The sequence below is a fragment of the Protopterus annectens genome, chromosome 2.part0 (genome assembly GCF_019279795.1).
Source record: "Protopterus annectens isolate FY-2018-M chromosome 2.part0, PAN1.0, whole genome shotgun sequence".
In the NCBI taxonomy this organism is placed as follows: Eukaryota; Metazoa; Chordata; order Ceratodontiformes; family Protopteridae; genus Protopterus; species Protopterus annectens.
The window spans coordinates 934,197,028-934,222,142 of record NC_056728.1 but is presented as its reverse complement, the minus strand read 5'-3'; the positions used below and the strand labels follow the sequence as shown (position 1 = coordinate 934,222,142).

Genomic DNA, 25,115 nt, shown 5'->3' with positions numbered 1-25,115 from the left:
GAAGACTTGATGTATTGCTTTGAAAATTTTAGCTGGGCATGGATGTTTTTTGTGTAAGAAAAGGCTTCCATCTTGCAACCCTACCCCATAGTCCAGACATATGGAGAATACGGGAGATTGTTGTCACATGTAGTACACAACCAGTACTTGCCAGAAATTCCTGCAGCTCCTTCAGTGTTGCTGTAGGTCTCTTGGCAGCCTCCCTGACCAGTTTTCATCTTGTCTTTTAATCAATTTTGGAGGGATGTCCAGTTCTTTGCAATGTCACTGTTGTCCCATATTTTCTCCACTTTTTAATGACTGTCTTCACTGTGTTCCATGGTATATCCAGTGCTGTGGAATTTTTTTGTACCCTTCTGACTGATACCTTTCAATAATGAGATCCCTTTGATGCTTTGTGAGCTCTCTGTGAACCATGGCTTTTGCTGTAGCAGGCAACTGAGTAAATATCAGGAAAATCCTACTAGGACAGCTGAACTTTATTTGGGATTAATCAGAGTGTCTTTAATTGATGGCATGTCTGAATGTTGTAGTTAAATCAAAAGGTGCTTCAACAAAGTATTAGGGTGTGCACACCAGACTACAAAGCCAGTGAAAAAGATGGCACCAATCTTATATTAAATAGTTTATTCACACTGAATAACACTCTGGCGCCTCGGCACAGCCTTCCTGGAGTTACAAAATATGCCACACTATGCATCTATATGTAGATATATATATATATATATATATATATATATATATATATATATATATATATATATACACACACACACACACATATTTTCACTTAAACACAATTAATTAAACAATCATCTAATTAGTCAACCATCAATTAAAATAATCCTATATATATTTTAAAGAAACACTCTCCAGTTACATTGGCTATTTAGACCTGCTGGAAATAGTGTATTAAATTTTAAAACATATAAAGTTTCTTTGTACAATAATTTCTTTTTCATTAACACTTCATCTGTTTCTGAAATATGTTCCAAAATACAAGCTTTTAACTCTGAAAAGTCACTACTGTGACAAGTAAAAAAATTTAAAGCTATAGGGCTCATAGCATTGTTATTTTTTATGTCTCTAATATGTTCTTGCAACCGTAGCTTGAATATTCTTTTAGTCTCCCCTATATAATACAAATTACATGGGCAAGACAGAGCATATACCATTGATTTAGCTATACATGAAAAGCAGAAGTGGAACAGAATTTTACACCATTTATTTTTTCAAACATTTGGTAATGTTGGGGCAAACTGAACACCTTCCACAAGGGAAGGTGCCACATTCACCAACCTGTAGGTTTAATGTTTCATCAGGTGAAACAAATCCGTTGTGTACCACCATGTCATTAATATTTCTACTTCTCTTAAAAGAGATATTTACAGTTCAACAAAGATGTTTTACCCCTTCCATATTAATTAGATAGGGCAAATAATATCTAATGATGTCAATAATTTTCTCACTTAGAATATTATATACAGTAACAAAATAAAACTTGTCTGCACTCCTGCACAGTATTAAATTCTCTATTATTATTTATCTTATTTACTAAAGGCCTACTATGAAGTAAGCTGGTATCTATTATTTTATGAAGGGCATCTAAAATAACATTTTCATCATACCCCCTTTACTTGAAGTTAATTCATGTTTTTATTATTTCCTCTTCTAGACCCATTTCATCATTACATAGCCTGCTAACTCTCAATAATTCATTATAAGGTAATGACAGGTCATATCAGTGCATTTTGGGTTCTATTCAATGAGAAATTACTCAACATTGATAAAGGTAATCTTACTGGTACCTGTTTTCTATTACTTTCATAGCAGCATGTTGTCCACTCCATACTTACAGACCATGTGAATAAAGTATTAATCAGCCATTAGGATTCATGACTTTTGTCTAATGATATTTTCACAGTCAAAATGTGTAACTCTATTGGCCCTTCTCATGGGTGTTCCACAAGACTGTATCCTTGGCCCCTCCTGCTCTCAGTTTTATTAACAAACTACCAAACAATCTCACACCACATCACTCATACTATATGTAGATGACATGCTTATATTAAGACCTTACATAGCCCATACTAATTCAATAACTACCAAACACTTTCCAGCTGGATCACCAATTAAAACATTTTCTAAATATAATTACAACTGGTACACCTCAGATTTTTGACTGGGATGAAAGTGAAAGAACAAATGGACACAGTAATATATTTGAACTTGTTGTCAAAAATGTATATACACAGAATGCTTCCTTCTTACTCACACCTACTAACGTTAGCAGAGTGCACACACATCTATTATTTAAGTGTGATGAAAGCGAAAAAATAATGGTCAGAATAATGTTCTCCAACTTGTTGCTCTGATAGTACACTGCCCCAGCATAAGCTACAGTGACCTTCTGTGCACATTTCTGAGGAGTGATTGTCATGAAAGTTTAATAAATCATGACCACACTGTCACCTGACCCACATAATCTGTAGTAACCTTTGTGAATTTCTGAGAAAGGCTGGTTTTGGACTAGGTGGGACCAGTATAGAGCCAAGGGTTGGGAACCACCTACTATGTAAGTGTCAAAATCCCCTTACACAACTAGGGGTTCCGGAGGCCTGGCGGTGCATTTCATGCCTTTTTTAAAAATAGGTTCATAGGTGTTTACTGAGCTAATGGCCACAAGGGCCTTTTTAAGCCTAGCCATGCATCCCTAATCTCTGACAAGTTCTGATACCCTTGATAAGTGTAAGTATGGGCCTGGGAGATGAACCATTTACAGGTTACCCCTGTCCATTAGAGACATAGGTGCCAAACCAGGGATGAATTTCCAGTTTCCCATCCAATTGTCCAAGTTGCACTTGAATTGGGTTAAGGAGGAACTCTGCTTCACATGGATGGGGAGCCTGTTCCATAGAGACAGGGTAGTCTCTGGCAACATCAGTAAATCATTACTTGTTAACTTGTGTACTTCCCCTAAATACTGTGTATATTCACAGAAAAAATGGATATTTTTAAACATGCATGCACATACTAACACTGTCCCTAACATGAAACATCTAACACACACACACACACACACACACACACACACACACACACACACACACACACACACACACACACACACACACACACACTCCCACTGCCATTTCTGATGCACAGTGGTGTATAATACTCTCCAGAAAAGGAGAAAATGAGGAAACAAAAACTACAAGAAAAGCCCAGATGAGGGGCAAAATACACCAAAAGAGGCATGTAAAAGACAACAAAGGAACATATAAAGTATGTAGTAAGACAATTAGAAGGGGGAGAGCCCCTAGAAAGTAAGATATGAGAAAGAGAGGAATGGGGTGCGGGAGACTGAAATAGAGATAGAGTTCAAGGATCATAACCCTAAAGCAAGTCCTAACAAAAACACAATAGGGAAGATAGAAGAACGGGGGGGGGGGGGGCATGAGAATGCATGTGGCAGTCATATGTAAGTAGGTGGCTAAGATGGAAAGTGGTAGGAGTTAAGAAGAAAGTTATGAGCATATAAGAGGGACTCAAAGTACTAAAGGAAGTGGTTGAAAGCTTACCAAGAAATTGGTAAAATTGGGAAGCAAGCCATAGAGGACTAATATAGAAGGATGTGGGTAAAATAGGGAAAATATACTGAAACTACAAAACAAATAGGAAATTAACAGAGATATGTAGCAATGTGGATGAGGGCGGGAGGAAGATATACAAATGGCCAAAGTACTTTCATCCCTAAGTCACACACTGAACTAGCAAATAAGAATCCTCAGTAGATGGTACAAACCTCTGTTGTGCACAACAGCAGGGAGAGAGGGGAAGATGTGGGAGCTATGTGAACTTTTTTATATTCATTTTTACTTGTTCCTTACCTCCTCATTTCTTCTGTAATTATTTCCTGAGTTACATTTCAATATTTCTTTAAATACTTTTAATTGCTTTTTTTTTCATTGCTGGCCTTAAATATTGTCACTGCTGTGTCTCAGGTTGTAACTGAAAAGTGTATATGGATTAGGTCAAATACCAAATTAAACTGTAAAAAAATGTATGCATGTATATATATATATATATATTTTTTTTTTTTTCTCCATTGATGATTAATAAAAATTCTAAAGCATTGAAACACATTTAATTGATGTCAGTATATGGAACTATCAACTTATTGAAAATCATCAAAAACACAAAAGATCACAAGGAAAGCAAGGAGTTTCCTCTTCTGATCTATTAACCAAAATACTACCACTAAACTCAAATACATCTTGTCTAAATAGTGCAATGTTATTGAAAGTTTTTTTAAGATAGGTTGTTGGCTGGTGTTTGGGGTCAGAGTTATTGTTATGGTTAGGACATATTAGTAAACATATTTAAATCTTGTTCAAATCGGTTTATCAGATTACAGAGTACCCTCAGTAAATCGTTAAGTCAGAGTAGGACTAGGTAGCTGCACCTCCATGTATGAATTCAATAGACTCAATATTCCTAATTCTAGACAATAATGGAAACAAGAAAATGTTGGGGGATGAAGAGGACACTTGCCTTTTGCCTGAAAGCCAGCTTAATCTTTAAACATGACTTTGTTGGAGACTATTTGAAGTAGCATAGAAGGATTTTACAAATGTAAAGAATTATGGGACAGTGAAATGCTGTAATTCCTCTAACAGGAAGTCCCAGCCTACTCTGTTAAATTCTGTTTCATTTTGGACCGATACACTTCCCCACTATATCTAGCTATGCAATGCACTAACAAAAGTATGCAGCATAATTTTGGTATGATTTGAAGTTCATCTCCTTTTAGGAAACCCAATTTCAGTTTCATGTAAATATCTCAGTAAGACATTATCATAGATGCACCAATAAAACAAATCTGGCTGTTTAAAACAGAAGTAGAGCTTGGGCAATGAATCAACTACTCTGCTTAATTTAGCTAGGATGTTGTCATCTACAAGACTTACCTAGACTAGTCAAATACATTTCCAAAGACCAATATAGTGATAACCCCCTGATGGTAAAGGTCAAAATGGGGAAGGGTTATCTAAGCTAAAGTTGTACAGTACAAGCATCAGACATAAAATGAAATAATAGCTAATGTAATCATGTAGGAGCAGAAAAGAAAGATCTAGTAGAGCTGTATATTCTGAACTGTTCTCATTGTGTTACTGCCATTCTTATTTTGTACATTTTGTAGTTTTCTAGAGACTTGAATCATTTGTAGTTTGTACAACTGTAGTTAGAATATTCAGTGTGACTGATAACTCAGTTGTTAGAAATGTAAATCATCACTGCAGTGTGTTTGCTAGTATCCAAACTGTAAGTGTTTGAGAGATTCATAAAGGTGAGAGGAGTGCTGGGTTGGTCCTGCAGTCAAATAAGACCCTGAGTACTGCTTTTATGGTCCTACAGCATTAGCTGTGGGCTGATCAGTTGTCTTCAGGTATGAAACATTAATGGACTTCTGTAGTATGTGTCGACATTTCTTCTAATCACTAATATGATAATTATTTCATAACAGGAGCTACAAGAAATTGAAGAGGAAAACTTCAAACTAAGGAAAGCCTTAGCAAAGAAGGAGGGTTGCTTCATTACTAGGTAAAGTTTGAGTTTCTAAAACTGTTTCCTTGTAACTCACTTGTCATCTTATGTAAATCTAATGAAGACAAATTAGAGGAAATATAGAAAAAAAATGCTTCTTCAACTACACAATTATGTCCAAGTTAACATAATTCATATGACTGCATTGTTCATTCTGTTTATGGATCATTACATAAATAACTAGCTACAAAATGGTATCTGGAGAATTTAGATATGAATGAGACAGTGGCATTTATTCTTGATCATTTAATAACTAACTTAATACAACATGGGTGAATTTAGGCTGAGTGAGGCAATGCATTTATTTTGAACCAGAATTAGTATTCCTAAATCTCCAGTTCAACATTCATTGGAGTTTTACCTTTTCTTTTCAGGATGCACTGCTTAGCTATATGATTTCTTAATGAGAACAGCTAGAGATATTTGTAGTACTGTTTTCCTATATATTACTTATCTGACTATCATTTTTCTTTCTATCTTTCAGTGGGTGTCAGCGTTTCTTTTAAATGGTATTCACTAATGGTTGCCATCCTGAATGGTTTTATACTAAGAACTAAATAACACGCTACCAAAGCCATTGAAGGGAGTCATTGAAACCAAACAGGACTCCTAGTAATCCATGATGTTAAAAAGCATGGCCAAACCTTCTGTAACACTAAAAATTGTTAGTTTGAGAGATTGAGAACTTTCATTCCTGTACCAGAACTTCTTCAGAATCTGTCCCCTCACAAATCTCATTTCCCTTAAAAAGCTTTTGTTAAAGCCATATCACACTTTTATTTAATGAGTTAAATAAAAAGAGTGTATGTTATATATTGTGAAAAATAACATAAAATGTAATCCATTTCTACTTTCCATTTTTTACAGTATTGCAGACCTTCCTATTATTTTTATAGAATACATTAAATATCAAAACAATCAATCCTATTGAATATATTAAAAAACAAATACATAAACATAACTATGCCTGAGCAGTTAATTATAAAATAAGGTGAAAGTTAAAAGTGCTTTGATTTATATTAGTTAAAATAATTGATAGTTATTAGTAATATTTAAATAACTACATTATATTTAATATTTAATCACATTAGTGCTGCACAATTACTACAAATGTACAGATTTCACTTTTAAAACTGAATGTATGGAAAGCATGTTGTTTAAACCTGGTGGGGTAATGGCATTCAGCAGCAGTTGCCATATAAGTTCTTTGAATTCTGTTCTGGTTTCCCAGTCACCACCTTTAGGCTCAAGGGAAATTTCTTCCAAAATAACAAAGTTGTAGTTAACATAAACTCATGCATGTGATGTGAGAGAATGTACAGTGCTTTATTTTTATTTCTCATATCATATACAGTAAATGCTCATAGTTTTTTTTTTTATTAAAGGCACATTCGGTTTTGCCTATACAGAAGCTAAGACAGCCTGTATAAACTGCTATATATACTATTCCAGATGTTCTACAATTACCACTGATATGTTTAATTCTACTGTTTAGCTCATTATCAATGACCAATTATTTGTCTTTTATTATGTACAGACATAATTTGCATGATCCACATTTTGCGATGCCTTTTTCTCCCGCTGGATTGACTAATCCTGTACTGTTATGGTCAAAATTTTTTTCAAATTAGCAGCTGTTTTGAATACAAAACATGGTTTGGTACAGTGCAGGGCTTCAGTGCATTGCATTCTGTAAGACGCAATAAGAAAAATGCCAGTATTAACATTATTCTTAAGAAACCATCTCACCTCCAGACTTAAGTAAAGGCAATGACTTTCAATTTCTCCACATCCTTTTTGCAGTAAATAGAACTCCATATCAAATCCTACCCAACTACTGTACTCACCATCCATGTTATCTGCTTCCCATGAGGCATATCTAAACAAACTGACATCCTTCCTTATTGAGCCTAACACTATTTGCTTGGGAGATTTCAACTATCTCTCCATTAACTGGGGAGACGTACATCACTTCAAACATACATGATTCTTGGTCTTCATTAATGTTAGCACCCCAGATCATATGGCTTATTTTCCAACCACAGGTTCAAAAATTAGACCCGATTCTCACTAACATTGTCACCCTATGTTTAACACCTTGCCACTGGTCAAAGCTGAAAACATTCAGCAATGTTCTCTATGAACCTGACGTACTATAAAACCCCTCTGCCTTTAGATTGTACTTTAATTTACTTATTTATATAACATTTGTTTACCAGGATAGTCCGACTGGGTGAAAGCCTATTTTCATTTGAGGCCTGGGGAGAAAAGCTCCAAAGACAGTTAACAATATTAACATACAGCAATAAGAAATAGATACATTTTGAAATACAAACATTTAGGAACACAAATATCCAAAAAATATTTAAGAATACTAGTTTAAACACACATGAATGACTAATAGTTGCCCACAATATAAAAAAAAAACTTTTATAGGATGAATAGGGGATAGTAAAGCAAGATGGTTATTAGTTGAAGCCTGATGAGAACTTTGTTTACTGGGATGGTCTGAGGTAGGCAAAACTAATTTTCAGTTGAAGCATGGGAAGAAAAGCTCCATGTATCTAATGTATTTTTTTTAATGGAAAAAAGGAGACTGTAAACTACAAGAAGCCACCAAGTCCTTCCATCTGTAATCCCTCTTTTTCACATTTTTGTACATGGGAGTGGGAAGTCACATCAACAGTGGCCATCATCTAGAGCCAATGTTTACACCACAAGCTGGCTAGCCCTGTAGTGGTTGTTTTTCCATACCACATGCACTTACACTAATGGGCAATTTAGACTGTTTAATTCACTTATTGGAATGTGAGAGCAAACTGGGGCATCCAGAGAAAACTCATGCAGACACAGGGAGGACATGCAGACTCTGCATAAAAGGGATAAAGGATTTATTGTTGGACTTTGTTTCATTTAATACAGGATTTAAACCAAAGATGTGAAGATTTGGGGCATTATTTGGCAATTTGTAAATTACTGAATGAGGAATACTAACTAGTGGGGTACCACAGGGATCAATGGTGGGCTCTCTCCTGTTTGACATTTCTTTTGCAAATATCCAAACCAATATCAAAGAGGTATGGCTGAACAAGTCTGCTGATGACTACAAGCTGGACACTGTTATCTACTCATTCACTGATATTAAATGAGACCAGGAAAGGCCGTAATGTTAACATACCTGGTGTACCAAAGAGGTCTCAAGCTAAACGCAGAAAACCTGCAGCATAGTAGTGTTCAGTAAAAACCTGCTCCTACCTCCTCAGACAGACATGATCATAAGGGACCTCCATACTTAGGTAGAAAACAGTGAATCATTTGATCATTATGTTTATGCCATAGTCAGGCAATCCTTCTTTCTGCCCTAATTAATGTTCAATGGAATATCTTCAAGATCCAAAGAAGTCATCCTATCACTGTACTCTTCCCTTATCAGACCCATCATTTAATACAGTGCCTTATTTGTTGCATACAAACCTAAGCATATCACTCAACTGGAAAGGACCGAATGACTTCTAATAATAAAACTATTAGCCATATGTCGTTCCCAACAGAGTGGTACAGCTCTTCTTATACTTAGTTGTCCAATGCCTTCTCTGAGGTGACCTTTGAATCACCTTTCAAGCTGTGAATGATTCAGTCCTTATTTCTTAAAAAAAATCAATGGCTGTACAAACATCTATACTAGAGGCCTAAATCTTAACCAAAAATAAACAAGACTCGACAGAGGGATAGGGTCATAAGTCAATGAATACCCAGCCAATGGAATAACTTACCACTTTAGGTCAAAGTACTGATTTGGCTGTCTTTTAGGCTAGACCTGATTAGATGGCTAAAGCCAAATTTAAACCAGGGCTATCATGTATGACCCTGCATTATTTGGTTGGGGAGCACTATTTAGTGCTTGAAAAGGGTGACTAGGACTTTTAAGTGTGTCTGCTTAAAGGTGCACAAGGCATCTAATGGTCCCCATACTCATCTGTCTAGTTTTGTTTGTAATTTCCAGCCGTGTAGAAAATTCAACTGTCTGGCATTACAGGATGAAGAAATTAAAAGCAAAATAGAGAAAATGGGTTTGGAGAGTGAAAAAAAAATACATAAAGGAAATTTAAAGGTGGAAAATGAAATGACCTACAGGAAATGAATGGAGGATGAATGGTACTGGAGGAAGTGTTAAAGCATATGAAAAAATGCTAATTCAGGGCCTAATGGGTTATGTTATGAATTTCATATGGAGATGAAGGAGGAAGAAAAATAATTTTTGTTGTGAACGGGATGCTAAATGAGTGGTCAAATGATGCAAAATATGTTAGTATACTTAGTATTAAGAGTAATATCAAAAGACTGGTATTAAAGAAAAAATATAAAAATAAAAAATATGAAAAAATTGGAGGCCTATTACATTGGGAAACACATATGAAAATATTTATGAAATATTACAAACAAGATTCAGGAGATATTGAAAGATGTGTTTCTGAAGGCATGTACAGGGTTAAACAAAAGTTAAATGAGACCCTAATAATTATTAATGAATGAGATTTATTGCTAAGGAAAAAGTGAACTGAAAATTAATGATGTGATATTGTGAAAGCTTTTGGCAGCATGTATCATAGGCAGGCATGACATTGAGTAAATACTAGAGTAAACACTAAAAGGGATTAGGCAGGAATGTCCTTCCAGTGGAAGGTTAAGTGTGTTGGTACTAGGAAGGTGTTTAATTGAAATGGAAGAAACAGGATGGGAGATAAGGGAATGTGTGATGTTTCTGTTATTGTTATCACATCTAGGTGATTTAGTGACGATTGTTAAGAATAAGATTTGAAAATGAATAAGCAAAAAAGTAAAGGGTTTGAAGATGTTTGTAAATGAAGGGGATGTACAGTGCACTGATAAAGTATGCATTAAGGATTTGTTACTGAAAGTTGGATATGGACCGCTTATTTTTTCAAGTGACAGGAAAGGGACACTATCGGGGAAGATATATCAGTTTTCATATACAATATGGTTTATATTTTACAGATGCAGATGGAAACTGTTACTGGAAATATTTTCAGGTTTTGGGGGGACCTAAGGAAAAACCTGATGAAAAGGGTAATAATTTTTGATAGTAAAGAAAACGGTAGGTTGAATTTAGTAGTGTCCTGTGTATTCTGCGCATCAGCACATTGATTTTGGCCCCTAAAAATATACAAGACAGAAAAGTAGTAGAACAATTATTATATAAAAATATGAAGAAGTTTGGCAGGAATAAGTTAGGAAAAGTAAACCAAAAACCCCTCAGATAGACAACTTTTCCTTGAACTGCGAAATATGGTCAAAAAGCAAATAAAATCAGACAAAGCCTTTTAATAATCAGACATCCCTAAACTCTTCCCATAACAACCCCAAGCAATTCTGGTCCACTATCAACTCTATTCTCTCCCCAGGAAAAGTAAACACCCCCCCTACCAACCACCCCTCTCTCCACCAATAGCATAGCTGACTCCTTCAATACACATTTCATAGGTTCATAGGTTCATAGTTAGGTACTAGGCTGTTAGCCCTAGGGCCTATATAAGCCTAGCAAAAAAGGTACCCTGGCTTTTGCCACCCTAGAAAATTATTTTCCTGTGCCCCTGTTGAGCAGAGCCACAGAAGTGATCCCTGGGGTGAATTTCCTATTTCATATCCAATCATCAAGATTTTTCTTGAAGAGTGCTAATGAGGAGCTCTGTTTGACATAGACAGGTAGTCTGTTCCAGAGTATGGGAAGTCTCTGGGACAGGAATCTATCCCTCCAGCATGTTCTGTTTATTGTGGTGACAAGGTTTAGGTCCCTAGATCGTGTAGCTTGGAGGGATTGGGATTTCTTTAAGTGGAGCATGTCCAACAGCTCTGGGTTTGACATAGCTTTGTATGTTAGGCAGAGATTGCCTCTGAGTAGGTGATATGCGACGGAGTAAAGCTGGGGTTTTTTGAGACAGTCTGCGTAGGGCATCTGTTTGAGGCCAGTAATTCTCTTTGTGAGGTATTTCCAAAGACAGTTAACAATATTGACATACAGCAATAAGAAACAGATACATTTTGAAATACAAACATTTAGGAACACAAATATCCAAAAAATATCTAAGAATACTTGTTTAAACACACATGAATGACTAATAGTTGCCCACAATATAAAAAAAAACTTTCGTAGGATGAATAGGGGATAGTAAAGCAAGATGGTTATTAGTTGAAGCCTGATGAGAAATTTGTTTACTGGGATGGTCTGAGGTAGGCAAAACTAATTTTCAGTTTCCTGGAGCATGTAGTTTGGAGACACTGGGATTTCTTTAAGTGTAGCATGTCCAACAGCTCTGGGTTTGACATAGCTTTGTATGTTAGGCAGATATCGCCTCTGAGTAGGCGATATGTGACAGAGTAGAGCTGGAGTTTTTTGAGATGGTCTACGTATGGCATCTGTTTGAGGCCGCCAATCCTCTTAGTGAGGTATTTCTGTGGCCTTTCCAATTGTTGTAGGTGTCTTGTGAGATACATGCCAAACGCTACATTGTACTCTTTAATGGGTCTGATGAGAGATGAATAGAGAGGAACAATGACCTCCTTTTTTCTAGAGGAGAACCCTTTTGTGATGAGGTGTGCCACGTAGAAGGATTTCCTGACTACTCTGGCAATGTGGTTATCAAAGGGGAGACTACTGTCCACCTGTGCCCTGAGGTCTCATCACACTTTCAGTGTTTAGTGAGCTACCACCTATGTGGTAGTTCATGGATACTGAGTTTTTCCCAAAGGGGATGACAATGCACTTCTTGGCATTGAGCTTGAGACCATGACTTTGACACCAAGCATCTATCTCTGTGAGGCCCTTTTTTAGAATGTCTACATCATTAGGTGATTCTATTATGGCTCCCAGTTTGCAGTCATCTGAGAACTTTGCTAGCCAAAAACCTGCATTGGCCTGTACTTCAGAGAAGTAGATGCTGAACAGGAGAGGACCCAGGACCGAACCCTGTGGTACTCCACTTGCTACTGGTCTGAAGTTGGACTTGGAGTCGGCTACTTTTACTGTGTGGATTCTGTCAGTGAGCCAGTTGGCCACCCATCTTGTGACATAGGGATTTATGCCCAGTTTAGTGGGTTTAGCTATAATTCCAGAGTGGAGGATGGTATCGAAAGCCTTGGTGAGGTCAAGATAGGCTGTGTGCACTACCTTGCCCTTGTCTACTGCTCTAGTGACTGCTTCAAAGAAGTCAGTCAGGTTTAGTAGACATGACCTACCTTTTACAAACCCAAACTGAGTGGGATCCAGGGTTTGGAGGTTACCTATGTCTTTGTTTATAAGCTCCAAGATGATATGTTCCATGGCCTTGCAGACCAGGCTCATCAGGCTAATGGGGCAGTAGTTTCCGGGGTCTGTGGTGGCATCCCCTTTGTGGAGTGGGATAACCATCGCTGTGCGCCATTCAGTAGGCACATAGCCTGAATAATCTCCTTAACTAATATGCTTTGTGTACCAACTGATGTCATGGCTAAGCTTCTTGATGGCCTGATAGTTCTTCAGCCATAAACATAGTAGGTATCTATGACCCTCAAGGAGTATGCAGTAATCATATTCCTAATACTGCACAACAGCAATATCATGTATTTTGTCAAACAGCAATGTTATATGCAATCCAAATGCAGTTTAGAAAGTGGTAGTTGAGGGTATCTCTTCATATTATTAAAATAGCTCACACTAAATTCATAAAAAATATTTTAAATGATCACCTAAAGGGACTACTATATGGCTGCAAAACCCATCTTTGAATACAGATCCTGACAAACAGCCTGTCAGTGAGAAACTAGATTAAAGCCTCTCACTTTGCAGGATGTCTTGTTAAAATGTGTCTTATATAATTCTCTTCTGAAATGTCATAAATAGTGTTACAGTGACACAGGGGGAGCTCTGCTACCTCACATAGCCTGATTTTACAGTTTAAAAGCAAAATCCAAAGGTGGTAGCTCAATAGGGATAACGGTCCCCAAAGGATGTAGAAAAACGGCAATAAAACAAACAAAATACTAAAACTCATCCACGGGACCACCACGGCACTCTGGTTACTTATATCAGTCTCCGCAATTACAAGTTCTTAAATAACTTAGCGAAACAATAAGCGTAACTTCGGCTTAAGCAAATATAATTTTATTATGCACAGTGAGCACTTTCACCACTAGGGCTTCATCAGACTTTGAAAAACAGTAGAAAACACCATTTTAAATACCCTTATGCTCATTAAAATTCATTATATCATTTCCTGCAAATTGACATTTAAAGCAAAATACTTAGACATCAGTAACAAACATAGAATATATAAAGTGCATAAAACTCTGATTCGATATAGATATTTAAATATAATGTCCAATTTATTGTATATGAGAGATCCATCATCTCAAATATTACTACAGGTTATATATATATATATATATATATATATATATATATATATATATATACACATTATAATTAAAATATATACAAGTATAAAAGTAAAAATAATAAAAGTATAATAAAAATAAATAAATAGCCTATGAATTGTCACAATATAATATAAAATTACAACTCCTTCATCTATTTTTATTTTTATAAACTTGTAACCTTCTATTACGTAAAATGGGTTTTAAAGGAGTTTTATCATTGATACCAGGTGGTCTATCAGCTCTAAATTTGATAATCCATTTAATTTCAACACGTTCTGTGTAGTTACAAATATCACCTCCACGAACGTTAGGACTGATGACCTGTAACACTGAGAACCTAAACTGATGGGAGGAGTCAGTATTGAGAACGTGTTTAGCTAACGCATTACGTTCATTACCTAGCCTTATATAATAAATATGTTCCCTAATTCTTTCTTTTAGTCTTCTATTTGTTTTTCCTATATAAAATGCATTACACACTATACATCGGGCCAAATATATTACATTCTGTGTCTCACAGTTCGCTGACACTGTTAAAGAATGAAGCCCTTTGGCTTTTTGTACATCCGGTCACACATTATGTTAATTTTTTAACAGTGTCAGCGAACTGTGAGACACAGAATGTAATATATTTGGCCCAATGTATAGTATGTAATGCATTTTATATAGGAAAAACAAATAGAAGACTAAAAGAAAGAATTAGGGAACATATTTATTATATAAGGCTAGGTAATGAACGTAATGCGTTAGCTAAACACGTTCTCAATACTGACTCCTCCCATCAGTTTAGGTTCTCAGTATTACAAGTCATCAGTCCTAACGTTCGTGGAGGTGATATTTGTAACTACACAGAACGTGTTGAAATTAAATGGATTATCAAATTTAGAGCTGATAGACCACCTGGTATCAATGATAAAATTCCTTTAAAACCCATTTTACGTAATAGAAGGTTACAAGTTTATAAAAATAAAAATAGATGAAGGAGTTGTGATTTTATATTATATTGTGACAATCCATAAGCTATTTATTTATTTTTATTATACTTTTATTATTTTTACTTTTATACTTGTATAGGAAATTTAAAACAATCAAAGTTTGTATATATTTTAATTATAATGTGTATATATATAACCTGTAGTAATATTTGAGATGATGGATCTCTCATATACAATGAATTGGACATTATATTTAAATATCTATATCGAATCAGAGTTTTATGCACTTTATATATTCTATGTTTGTTACTGATGTCTAAGTATTTTGCTTTAAATGTCAATTTGCAGGAAATGATGTAATGAATTTTAATGAGCATAAGGATATTTAAAATAGTGTTTTCTACTGTTTTTCAAAGTCTGATGAAGCCCTAGTGGTGAAAGCACTCACTGTGCATAATAAAATTATATTTGCTTAAGCCGAAGTTATGCTTATTGTTTCGCTAAGTTATTTAAGAACTTGTAATTGCGGAGGCTGATATAAGTAACCAGAGTGCCGTGGTAGTCCCGTGGATAAGTTTTAGTATTTTGTTTGATTTTACAGTTTGCTTTTCACATGGGGTGTACCAGCAAATTTAGCACACGTACCAACTAACTGCTAAAACTAATGCTCAGGTTCAGTTGTCATGGAGATGTGTTACATTTTTTCACCCTTTTACATTGATCTTGACATTTACAGTTGAGCCTTTTAATAGACCTTGGCCATGTGGCAGCAGGGAGGACTTTCGCTCTTTATGCAGCTGACCTATACATAAACCATTTTTGGGAGCATTGAGCCATTGTAACTGCAGCTCTGTATTGATAAGCAGAGTATCATCTTCATGAAAAATATACTCCCTTTGCCATGAGCTTTGGAGAGGAATGGATATAGTAATTCTGGGAGTTTCTTTTCCTGTGTGTGGCAGCCTTGAGAATCTGCTGTCATTTGATTTTGCATTGTACTGGCTTCTCAGAACTGTAACCATTCTATGAAGATGTTCATCGTGGTTCACTGTTACAGTCATTACTGTAGGGTTCTTCCTGCTGGCAGCGGCCCTCGATCATCCAGAGTCCCAAAGTCGGGTCTGACGTCGACTGAGGTTGCTCCTGCCCTAATGTCGCTCCTGCCCTGATGTCAGTGTGCCAGAGGTATAAAGACCTCAGCCGACGCCATTTTCCCCAGTCTTTCTTGCCGTGCACTGCCCATAGCAAAGCAGTTCGCAAGTGCCGGTCGGCCGACTCCTGTTTATTTTTGGTGGCTTTTGTATTGAAGACTTCTTTTAAGCTAAGTACCCCATTAGGGAAACCTTTTTCTTGCTGCAGTCCGATATCAGAAAATGTTAATAACTGTATTTCTTGTGGGAAGCAAATACCTCATAAGGATTTTCACTCTTACTGTATACCTTGCTTAGATCCTGACCACGATGTAGCTAATTGTAGGTTTTGTGCTAAGTTTAATCAATGCACTATTAGGCGTAGGTACGATTTTGCCTTCCATTATTTTGGAAAAAGATTTAATTACAATATGTCATCGGATTCTTATCTGGCTACTGCAGTGTATAAGAGGCGCAAGGATAAAGACAGGCCTCCGAGGTCCAAAGTGGACGACTTTATTCAACCAGAGCCAGTTGCCAGTTCGGCGGTCGTCAGTGAGGCGTCCACCACTTTTGAATCGGTTGCCTGTACTGACTCCCATGAGGAGCCGATGGGGCCTTCAGAATTTTCAGGGATTGTACCTCCGGATAATGCTCCCTCAGATGGATCTGGAGCCACTGTGCAGGCACCGGCTTCTGAGGAAGTTTTTAGGCCTACACAACTTCATGTAAAGATGACTCCAGTTTTGCAGTCAAGGACAAAGGCAAAGACTAAGGCTCTGGCAAAGACAAAGCAGCATGCACAGGCACCTTCTGTTCAGGGCCCTAGACCTCAAAGACAGATGCTTAGAATGGCTGAAGACCTGTTAACTATGATCAGCGGTTCTCATCCTCCTCCTGACAAAAGACCTAGGCTAGAGCCAGATTATGATTCCTCAGATCAAGTTTTGATTTATTCTGCTTCTTCCTCTGAACAGGATTATTCCTTCCCTCCTTATGAGGATTCTGATGCTGAAGAATCCCTTCCTTCGGCCTCTCCTCCTGAGGATTATTCATTTGGGGAAACTTTGCATGACATGAGAGAGCATTTTCACTGGGAAGGGCAGGAATACTCTGAATCTAAGAAAAGGCTTAGGGATTTTCTTCTGCTCCCACAGCATAGACCCTTGGACATTGTGGATGATGTTTTTACAGAGGTATCTCTCTCTCCTGATTCTTTTCCTCCTGCTCCTGTCAAACCGGATAGGTATTATAGGGTTCCAGATTCCCACAAATATCTTTTTAAGAGTCCTTCAGCTGATCCAGAAACTATTTCTCAGGGCCCTAAGGGTGTTAAAGCGGCCTCTGCTAAGAATCCTATTCCCTCTGACTGAGAGTCCAGAGCCTTGGAAAGATGGGGCAAAAAAGTTTATACTTCTGCTACATTGTCTATTAGAGCTTTGAATTGTCAATTTCATATGTTGAAATATCAGCAATACCTTTTGTCTGTGTTAAAGCAAAAGATGTCTGCTGTTTCTGGTGATACAGACAATAAGGAATTACAGGATTTATTGCATGCTACTGAGCAGGTGGGTAAATATACCCTGCACTGTGGTTTTGTTTCTTTGGAGGCTTCTTGCAGGGCTGCAGCAACTGGCACAGTTATTAGAAGGCATGCTTGGTTAAAGGAGCAAAGTTTGCCTGAGCAGGTTAAAGCAAAGCTTTTAGATGCCCCTTTGCAGCACAATGTCTTGTTAGAGGCCAAAGCTGAGGAGGTATTGAAGAAAATGGAAGACAAAGCCAAATCTATGCAGACGGTTAAGGATTTTCTACAGGTACAACCCCCTAGATTTAGCAGGAATTGGCCAGCTAAACCTTGGTCCTTTCCGAGCTCGGACAGACCTCAGAGAAGCAGATACAGGCATTCCAGAGGTAGAGGTCAGGCACAGCCCCCTTTCAGAAATAAGCAGTGGAGTGCCCCCTCTCCCAAGGGAGGGGAAGATAGGTCACAACCTTACAGGAAACAGTCATTATGACTCTTCCTTACAAGCTCCAGGGGCTCCCCTCCTGGATGCGCCTTTGGGAGGAAAAATCTCTCTTTTTTATCACAATTGGAGCCACATAACCCAAGACAAATGTGTTCTGGACATAGTTTCAAGGGGTTACAGGTTTCATTTCCATACTTTGCCAAAATCAAACGGATGGCCAGATCTGCCAAAGCATCAATGGGTAGAGGCACAACAGCAGGTTCGGTCCCTCATGGATATGAGGGCCATAGGATTGGTACCAGATTCAGAAATGGGGCAAGGGTTTTATTCAAGACTTTTCCTGGTTCCCAGGAAGGAAAACACATGGAGACCAATCCTGGACCTTTCCGTATTGAACACCTTCCTAGAAATTCCAAAATTCAAGATGCTCACTCTGCAGCAGCTGCTGCCCATGCTGAGCAAGAGCACTTGGATGGTGACTTTGGACTTGAAGGAGGCTTACCTGCATATTCCCATACAGCAAGAGTGCAGAAGGTACCTGATATTCAAAGCGGGCACGAGGCATTACCAGTTCTTTGTGCTGCCCTTTGGCTTATCTACTGCGCCCAGGGTCTTTACAAAGTGCCTGGCACCAGTAATGGCATTTTGCAGACAGAAGGGAATTCAAATATACCCTTATCTGGACAATTGTCTCATTCAAGCAGACAACAAGGAGACTTTACTTCAGTATCTAGCATTTGTGCAGCATCTTCTCTTGTGCCTAGGGTTCATGGTGAACCTAAAGAAATCAAACCTGGTGCCCATGCAGCAGATTACTTTCCTGGGTGCGCTTCTGAGCACTACAACCCAGATGGCTTATTTGACACCAGACAAAAAAGTGCAACTGGCTTCTTATTTCAAAAATCTGGTTTTAATGAGTCAGCTGTCTGCAAGAAAAATTCTGCAGGCTTTGGGTTACATGGCATCCTGCATTCTGTTAATACCATATGCAAGGCTGCATATGAGGAAGATACAGTGGTACCTCAAGAGTGTATGGTCTCAGCATTGCCACAGTTTGGAAACAGTGATTGCAATTTGCCTTGTCTCCGGCAGGAGTTTCTTTGGTGGGCCGAGGCCTGTCTCCAGAACAAGGGGAGGCCTTTCTGTCCCATTCCAGCCAATCAAGTCATAATGACAGATGCTTCAGATTATGCATGGGGAGCCCACATGCAAGGAAAATGTCTTCAGGATGCCTGGACAGAGGACCAAATGCATCTGCACATAAATTTGAAGGAGATGCTAGCTGTACAGAATGCCCTTACAGCCTTCAAAGATCTTATTCTACCAGGGCAATTACTGATAAAGACGGACAACACTACGGTGATGTGGTACATAAACAAGCAGGGAGGCTGTCACTCTTACCCCCTGTGCAGATTGGCCATGGCTCTGTGGAGCACAGCAATAGCCAACAAGGTGGACTTACAAGCTCAATTCCTGCCAGAAAAGGACAACACTCTGGCAGACAGTCTAAACAGAAATCTTTCGGATCCACACGAATGGATGTTGGATGGTCAGATATTCAGGATGATAACTGAGGCGTGGGGGTGCCCGGACATAGATCTTTTTGCATCTCCCCAAAACCATCAACTTCAAACATTCTGCACGAGGACCTACCACAAGCTAGCATGGAAAGTGGATGCTCTTTCATTCAGTTGGAAGCACCTCTCAGTATATGCTTTTCCTCCTTTGCCTCTTCTTTCTCGGGTACTTCTGAAAATCAAACAGGACAGACCGCAAATGATTTTACTGGCTACCAACTGGCCTCGACAATTCTGGTATTCCACCCTGATGAAACAGTCCATTACAATATGGATCCCCCAATCTTTTCTCATCCATTACTTAAGCAATATCTCAGAGGGGCGAAGAATACAAGGCCCCCTTTAAGAGCACCAGTTCCCACTTGGGATCTCAACTTTGTTTTGGAAAAGTTAACTTTGTCTCCTTTTTCATCTTTTCCATTTACCTGCATAAGATTTCCTGGTGCTGGGCCATCTAGCTTCAAGGATTATGTCCAGTACCTGTTTGGTAAGGGTAGAGCTGTTTAAGTATGCTTCTGCTATTTCTGCACATTACAATATGGATCCCCCAATCTTTTCTCATCCGTTACTTAAGCAATTTCTCAGAGGGGCGAAGAATATAAGGCCCCCTTTAAGAGCACCAGTTCCCACTTGGGATCTCAACTTTTTTTGGAAAAGTTAACTTTGTCTCCTTTTGAACCCGCAGCTTCCACAGATTTAAAGTTTTTATCATGGAAAACTGCTTTTCTTTTAGCTATTACCTCTGCCAGAAGAGTTTCGGAATTACAAACTCTCATGGCTGTGGAACCCTTTATTTTTCATCAGGACAGGGTGTCCCTGAGGACTAATCCCACCTTTATGCCTAAGGTGGTTTTGAAAGTAGCCTTGAATCAGACTATTCATTTACCTACCTTTTATCCTAATCCTCAAAATGAAGAGGAAAGTATTTTGCATTCTTTAGATATACACAGGCAGCTTTGTTTTTACCTGGACAGGACCAAGATTTTCAGGAAATCTGACCAATTGTTTGTGGCTTATGCTTCTACTTCACAGGGGAGAGCAATCACTAAGCAAACTATTTCTAAGTGGATTGCCCACTGCATCAAGTTCTGTTACTATCATCATGGTAAACCTGTTCCTGTTAATATTAGAACACATTCTACCAGAGCTACTGCCACTTCGACAGCTTTTCTCAGTGGAGTTCCTACCAAGGAGATCTTAGAAGCTGCAACTTGGAGTTCTGTGCATACTTTTTCTAAGCACTACAACCTCCCTCTCTATTCTAAATCTAGGGTGGGCTTTGCCTCTGCAGTTCTGCAGGGTTTTGTAGCCACCCCTTCTGTGCCTTCTCCATCCAACATTTCTTAGCTTTGGGATTCAACCCTACAGTAATGACTGTAACAGTGAACCATGATGAACATAGTACAGTTGTGTACTCTTACCGTAAATGTAGATGTTTGAGTATGTTCACTGTTACAGTCTGGGTTACCCTCCCTCCTGTCCCCCCTTTTGTTGTTCTTTGAGTGCCGTCTGTGCCTCCTTGACATTTCTTTTTTCTCTGAGGTATTTTTGCTGGTGATATTTGGGAATGTTCTGGTTTATGCTTGCTATTCTTTTGATTAAGCTTTTGGCCTTTATTTTTTGGCACCTGACATCTGGGGCAAGAAAAACTGGGGCAAATGGCGTCGGCTGAGGTCTTTATACCCCTGGTGCACTGACGTCAGGGGAGGAGCGACTTCAGCCAACATCGGACCCGACTTTGGGACTCTGGTTGATCGAGGTCTGCTGCCAGCAGGAAGAACCCTACAGTAATGACTGTAACAGTGAACATACTCGAACATCTACATTTATGGTAAGAGTACACAACTGTACTTTCTGCTGAGGGCTCCATGTCCCAAGTGTGAGAATTGAAACTGGAAGTACTGACAAAAGAAGAAAAAACTCCACTTCTACAATTCAGATCGTGAACAGAGAATTCCACAACACACTGTTATACTTTTTGTTTGGGGGGGGGGGTGCTGCTTGTCACAGTGCATTCCAACACCTCTGCTACTTATGTATGCTAACTTGGATAGCACTATACTTCCAAGAAAGAATTTTTAGATAACCACAATCTCAAACAATGTATATTCCCCTAAGGTAGCACATTCAGTGCCGTTGTTAAAAGGACAGCAGTTACGGTCAGCAGACTATCAAGGGGCACTCCAGAGTAATGTTCCATTGCTCCTTGTTACATTAGAAGGAATGCCACATCAAATGTGTTTATCTTTTTACAAAGAGAACAGTCTGCTATCTTTGAGTCAGCCTAGAGCAATCAAAAATAGTTGGAATTTACCAGTAATGACATAATAGTAATGTAAATTTGTATTCGTACAGGTTTATACAGTCAGCCTTAAACTTTACACATCAGGAACCAAAGCAAGTAAAATATAAACTCAAAAATTCACAAAACTCGCTGTAGTGCATGAACGACAACCACCCAAATGAAACCAGGAAAATGTTTTATTTAAAATGTTAAGCAATTTCGTTCCTGTTGTTGGAACTTCAACATTAAGCATCTGAGATGAAATCACATTTAAATAAACCATACTCAAAATCACATGTTTAAAAACAATCCAGACCAAAAACACACACACAATTAAGCAATAATTAAGACTATCCAATTAAGCCTTGTAATGCTTTAATTTTAAAACAGGATTAACAGAACAGGTTTCATTTAACCCTGGGAAAACCAATGGCATCCAACTTCAACTGCCACTTCAACTCGCACTTTTCCAAATGTTTCTTAGTTATAAAACCCCATTGGTCACACCACTTGCTCTATTACTAAAAAAAACAAAATAATGATCGCTTTCCTTTTAAATATGTTTATTCAGTGCATTAGTAATTTTGTGCTTATGAATTTCAAGTACATGTTCATAAATGTGCTCCCTAAGCTTTCTTGAAGTTTTTTCTACTTAAAATGTAGGACAAATTTTAAAATTAAACCTTTTATAGTTTGATAAAGTTTTTAATGACCATTTTGGAAAATCACAACAGCAAAAACAACCAAAACCAATGAAATCCAGGCGTCTCTACAACAATGATAGATAAATCCAAAATGTCCAGTGAAACAAATGATTCTGTAGAGACCAGGCTCCAGTTTCTAGCAACCAGTTTTAATGTAGTCAGACTAACACAAGCGCTTTCACAATTAGCTTCCTCAGCTTCTGGGAAAAACTCAAGCAATCCTGGACTTTGTTTTACTGTATTAACCTCCAAGATACGCAGTAGCAAGCACTACCCAAATCCCACCCAATACCCAGTACCAGGTGATGTTTTTACTAAATTCATGAACATTTTCAGGTTTTACTCATGTGCACGAATATTCATCCAGGATTGTCAGCATGCAGAAAGCAGATGCTGCGGACTTGTGAATTTCCTCAAAAGACACATGGCAAAAAGTATTTTTAAAGTATTTTGGAAAGAAACGCAAAGGGAAACCTCTGTATGTACATCTATATTGTTCTGTCCAAGTATCTGCTAAAAATAGTTCTCAGTTTCTTATCTCTAGAGCTGAGACAGACTCTGTTCCCCCTTCCCCACCACCCAAAAAATATGCTGAATAAACCTCTCAAATCAGACACATTTTTTTAAATCGATAATGAGGGTTTAAAAAGTCTACAACATAACAGAACTTTAATTTACACAGAGTTTATGTAGTTAAAAAGTGGCTAAGGCTGCAACTGGACACTGTTTGTTAAATGTAAATCTGTACAGTTTTCAAAAAGTAAATTGTAGGAAAAAGGAGATTACGCTTTTGAGCTAGAAATTTTAAGAGAAAAAGATTAAACTTTTGAACTAGAAACAGGGTGCTTGAAATTATCAGTACATCACATTACTTATTGTAGTGGATTTGTTCTACCTTTGTATTAATTATATGAACATTTTCTGCTTTTTTCTGCACAGATTTCATAATGTTTACTTGTTGTTTGTTAACCAGGTAGGTGGACTGGCCAGATGACCACTCTTAGCCATGACCTTATACAAGGAAAGTTGTTGGACTTTACAGCAGACATAATTTACAACCTTGGCAATTAAAGCCTCATTTGGCTGTAATTGTAAGAGTATTTCTGTCTTGTACATTGTGACACTGCCAGCCCAGCTATCTGGAATTTTGTAACTAATCATATGTCATTTGTGAATAGTAATATGATTCATATACTTGTCCTACAAATGTAAGAGAACTGTATGTTATGTACTGAGCTTCAAGAATGTAATCACAGTGTACCCTACTGGAAAAGAACAGAAATGTATATAAACTATATACCTGTGCAAATGTATGTTTTAATAGTAGAAGGTGAAACATGCTGAGTTAACTTGGAAAATTTCAAGAAAATAAGTTGAAAAGTAAAGTGTTTTACAACTGTGTTATCTCAGTTTCAGTTCAGCAAGCAGATACAATGTCTAGAGCTAGAGGTTTTCCTATTGTCGTGAAGCAGAGATAATTACTAGGTTTCAAATGTAAGCTTTTTATTGCTCTAAGACTTCCTAGCAGCTGCACACTTCTGAGAGGTGCATATTTTTGACACAGAGGTGTTAAATTCTAAGTATTTTTTTAGCCTGGGAACTGAAGTCAGGTGACAGAGTGATGTTACCTGAGCTAACCTAGCAGTAATGTTGATTTTTAATTCAAGAACTCTCTCAGAGAAAGACTGGGCATTTTGTATCTTGTCTTGGACCTAGAAACATCCATTCAGCACTTCTGCATCTGCCTTGCTCTGTAAGTAAGTCTAAGGTACAATAATTTATTTTAGATATAGATAGAAATATATTAAAAATTAGTTTAAATGTTTTCTGTATTTGTTTGAGACTGTTCTGTAATGTTGTTTTAAAATATTTCTTGTGATTCTGAACTCTGTAGTTACTATGTTGATTGAGTATTGCTTGTTCTTTTATTATTTATTAAATATATTTAAAGCTGTCTTTGTGGCTGATATTTGTGAGACATACTTAAGCACTTAGAGTATTTGTATATGTATTTGGTGAGACTGTACAGGCCACTCATAAATAACCTTAGACTTGGTCACACTTAACATTTGGCTAATAGTAACATTACACAGTACGATTGGTCACCCTTTGTAAGGGCCTTTAAGTAGCTGATAAGTAGGGGTTGGTGGCAATGAAAACTGCCTTATAGTCTGGGCAAAAGGGGGCATAGCTAGTAAACTTCTGCCAACCTTCCCCAGGTGTGTGTGTGTGTGAGTTTGTATATAAATCAAATCTGAAAGTGTGTGCGTGTCAGCTACTTGGGCAGGGACACAAAGCACTGGTTGGACAGAGAGGGTGTTGGAGGTCTTGGCTTGACCCCTCAGCTGAGATCTTAACCCTATAGTTCTGCAAGTGGGGAGTCTTATTGGTGATCTGGAGAAAGAAGGAGAAACCAGCCTCAGACTGACTGTGATCTCTGTGTGCTCTTAAGGGAAATTGTACTTTACTGTGTGTGTA

At 37.8% G+C, this 25,115-nt stretch overlaps 1 protein-coding gene across 5 annotated transcripts in view; it reads left to right on the top strand.

Moving 5' to 3' along the window:
- LOC122793310 (protein RUFY3-like) overlaps positions 1 to 25,115 on the top strand; it is a 1,534,975-nt gene that overhangs the window by 1,303,136 nt on the left and 206,724 nt on the right. For all 5 annotated transcript variants that reach the window (XM_044061194.1, XR_006363465.1, XR_006363464.1 and 2 more), the window contains one exon: positions 5,528 to 5,604. In XM_044061194.1, coding sequence (XP_043917129.1) covers positions 5,528 to 5,604 — 77 coding nt within the window. The remainder of the gene's footprint in view (positions 1 to 5,527; positions 5,605 to 25,115) is intronic.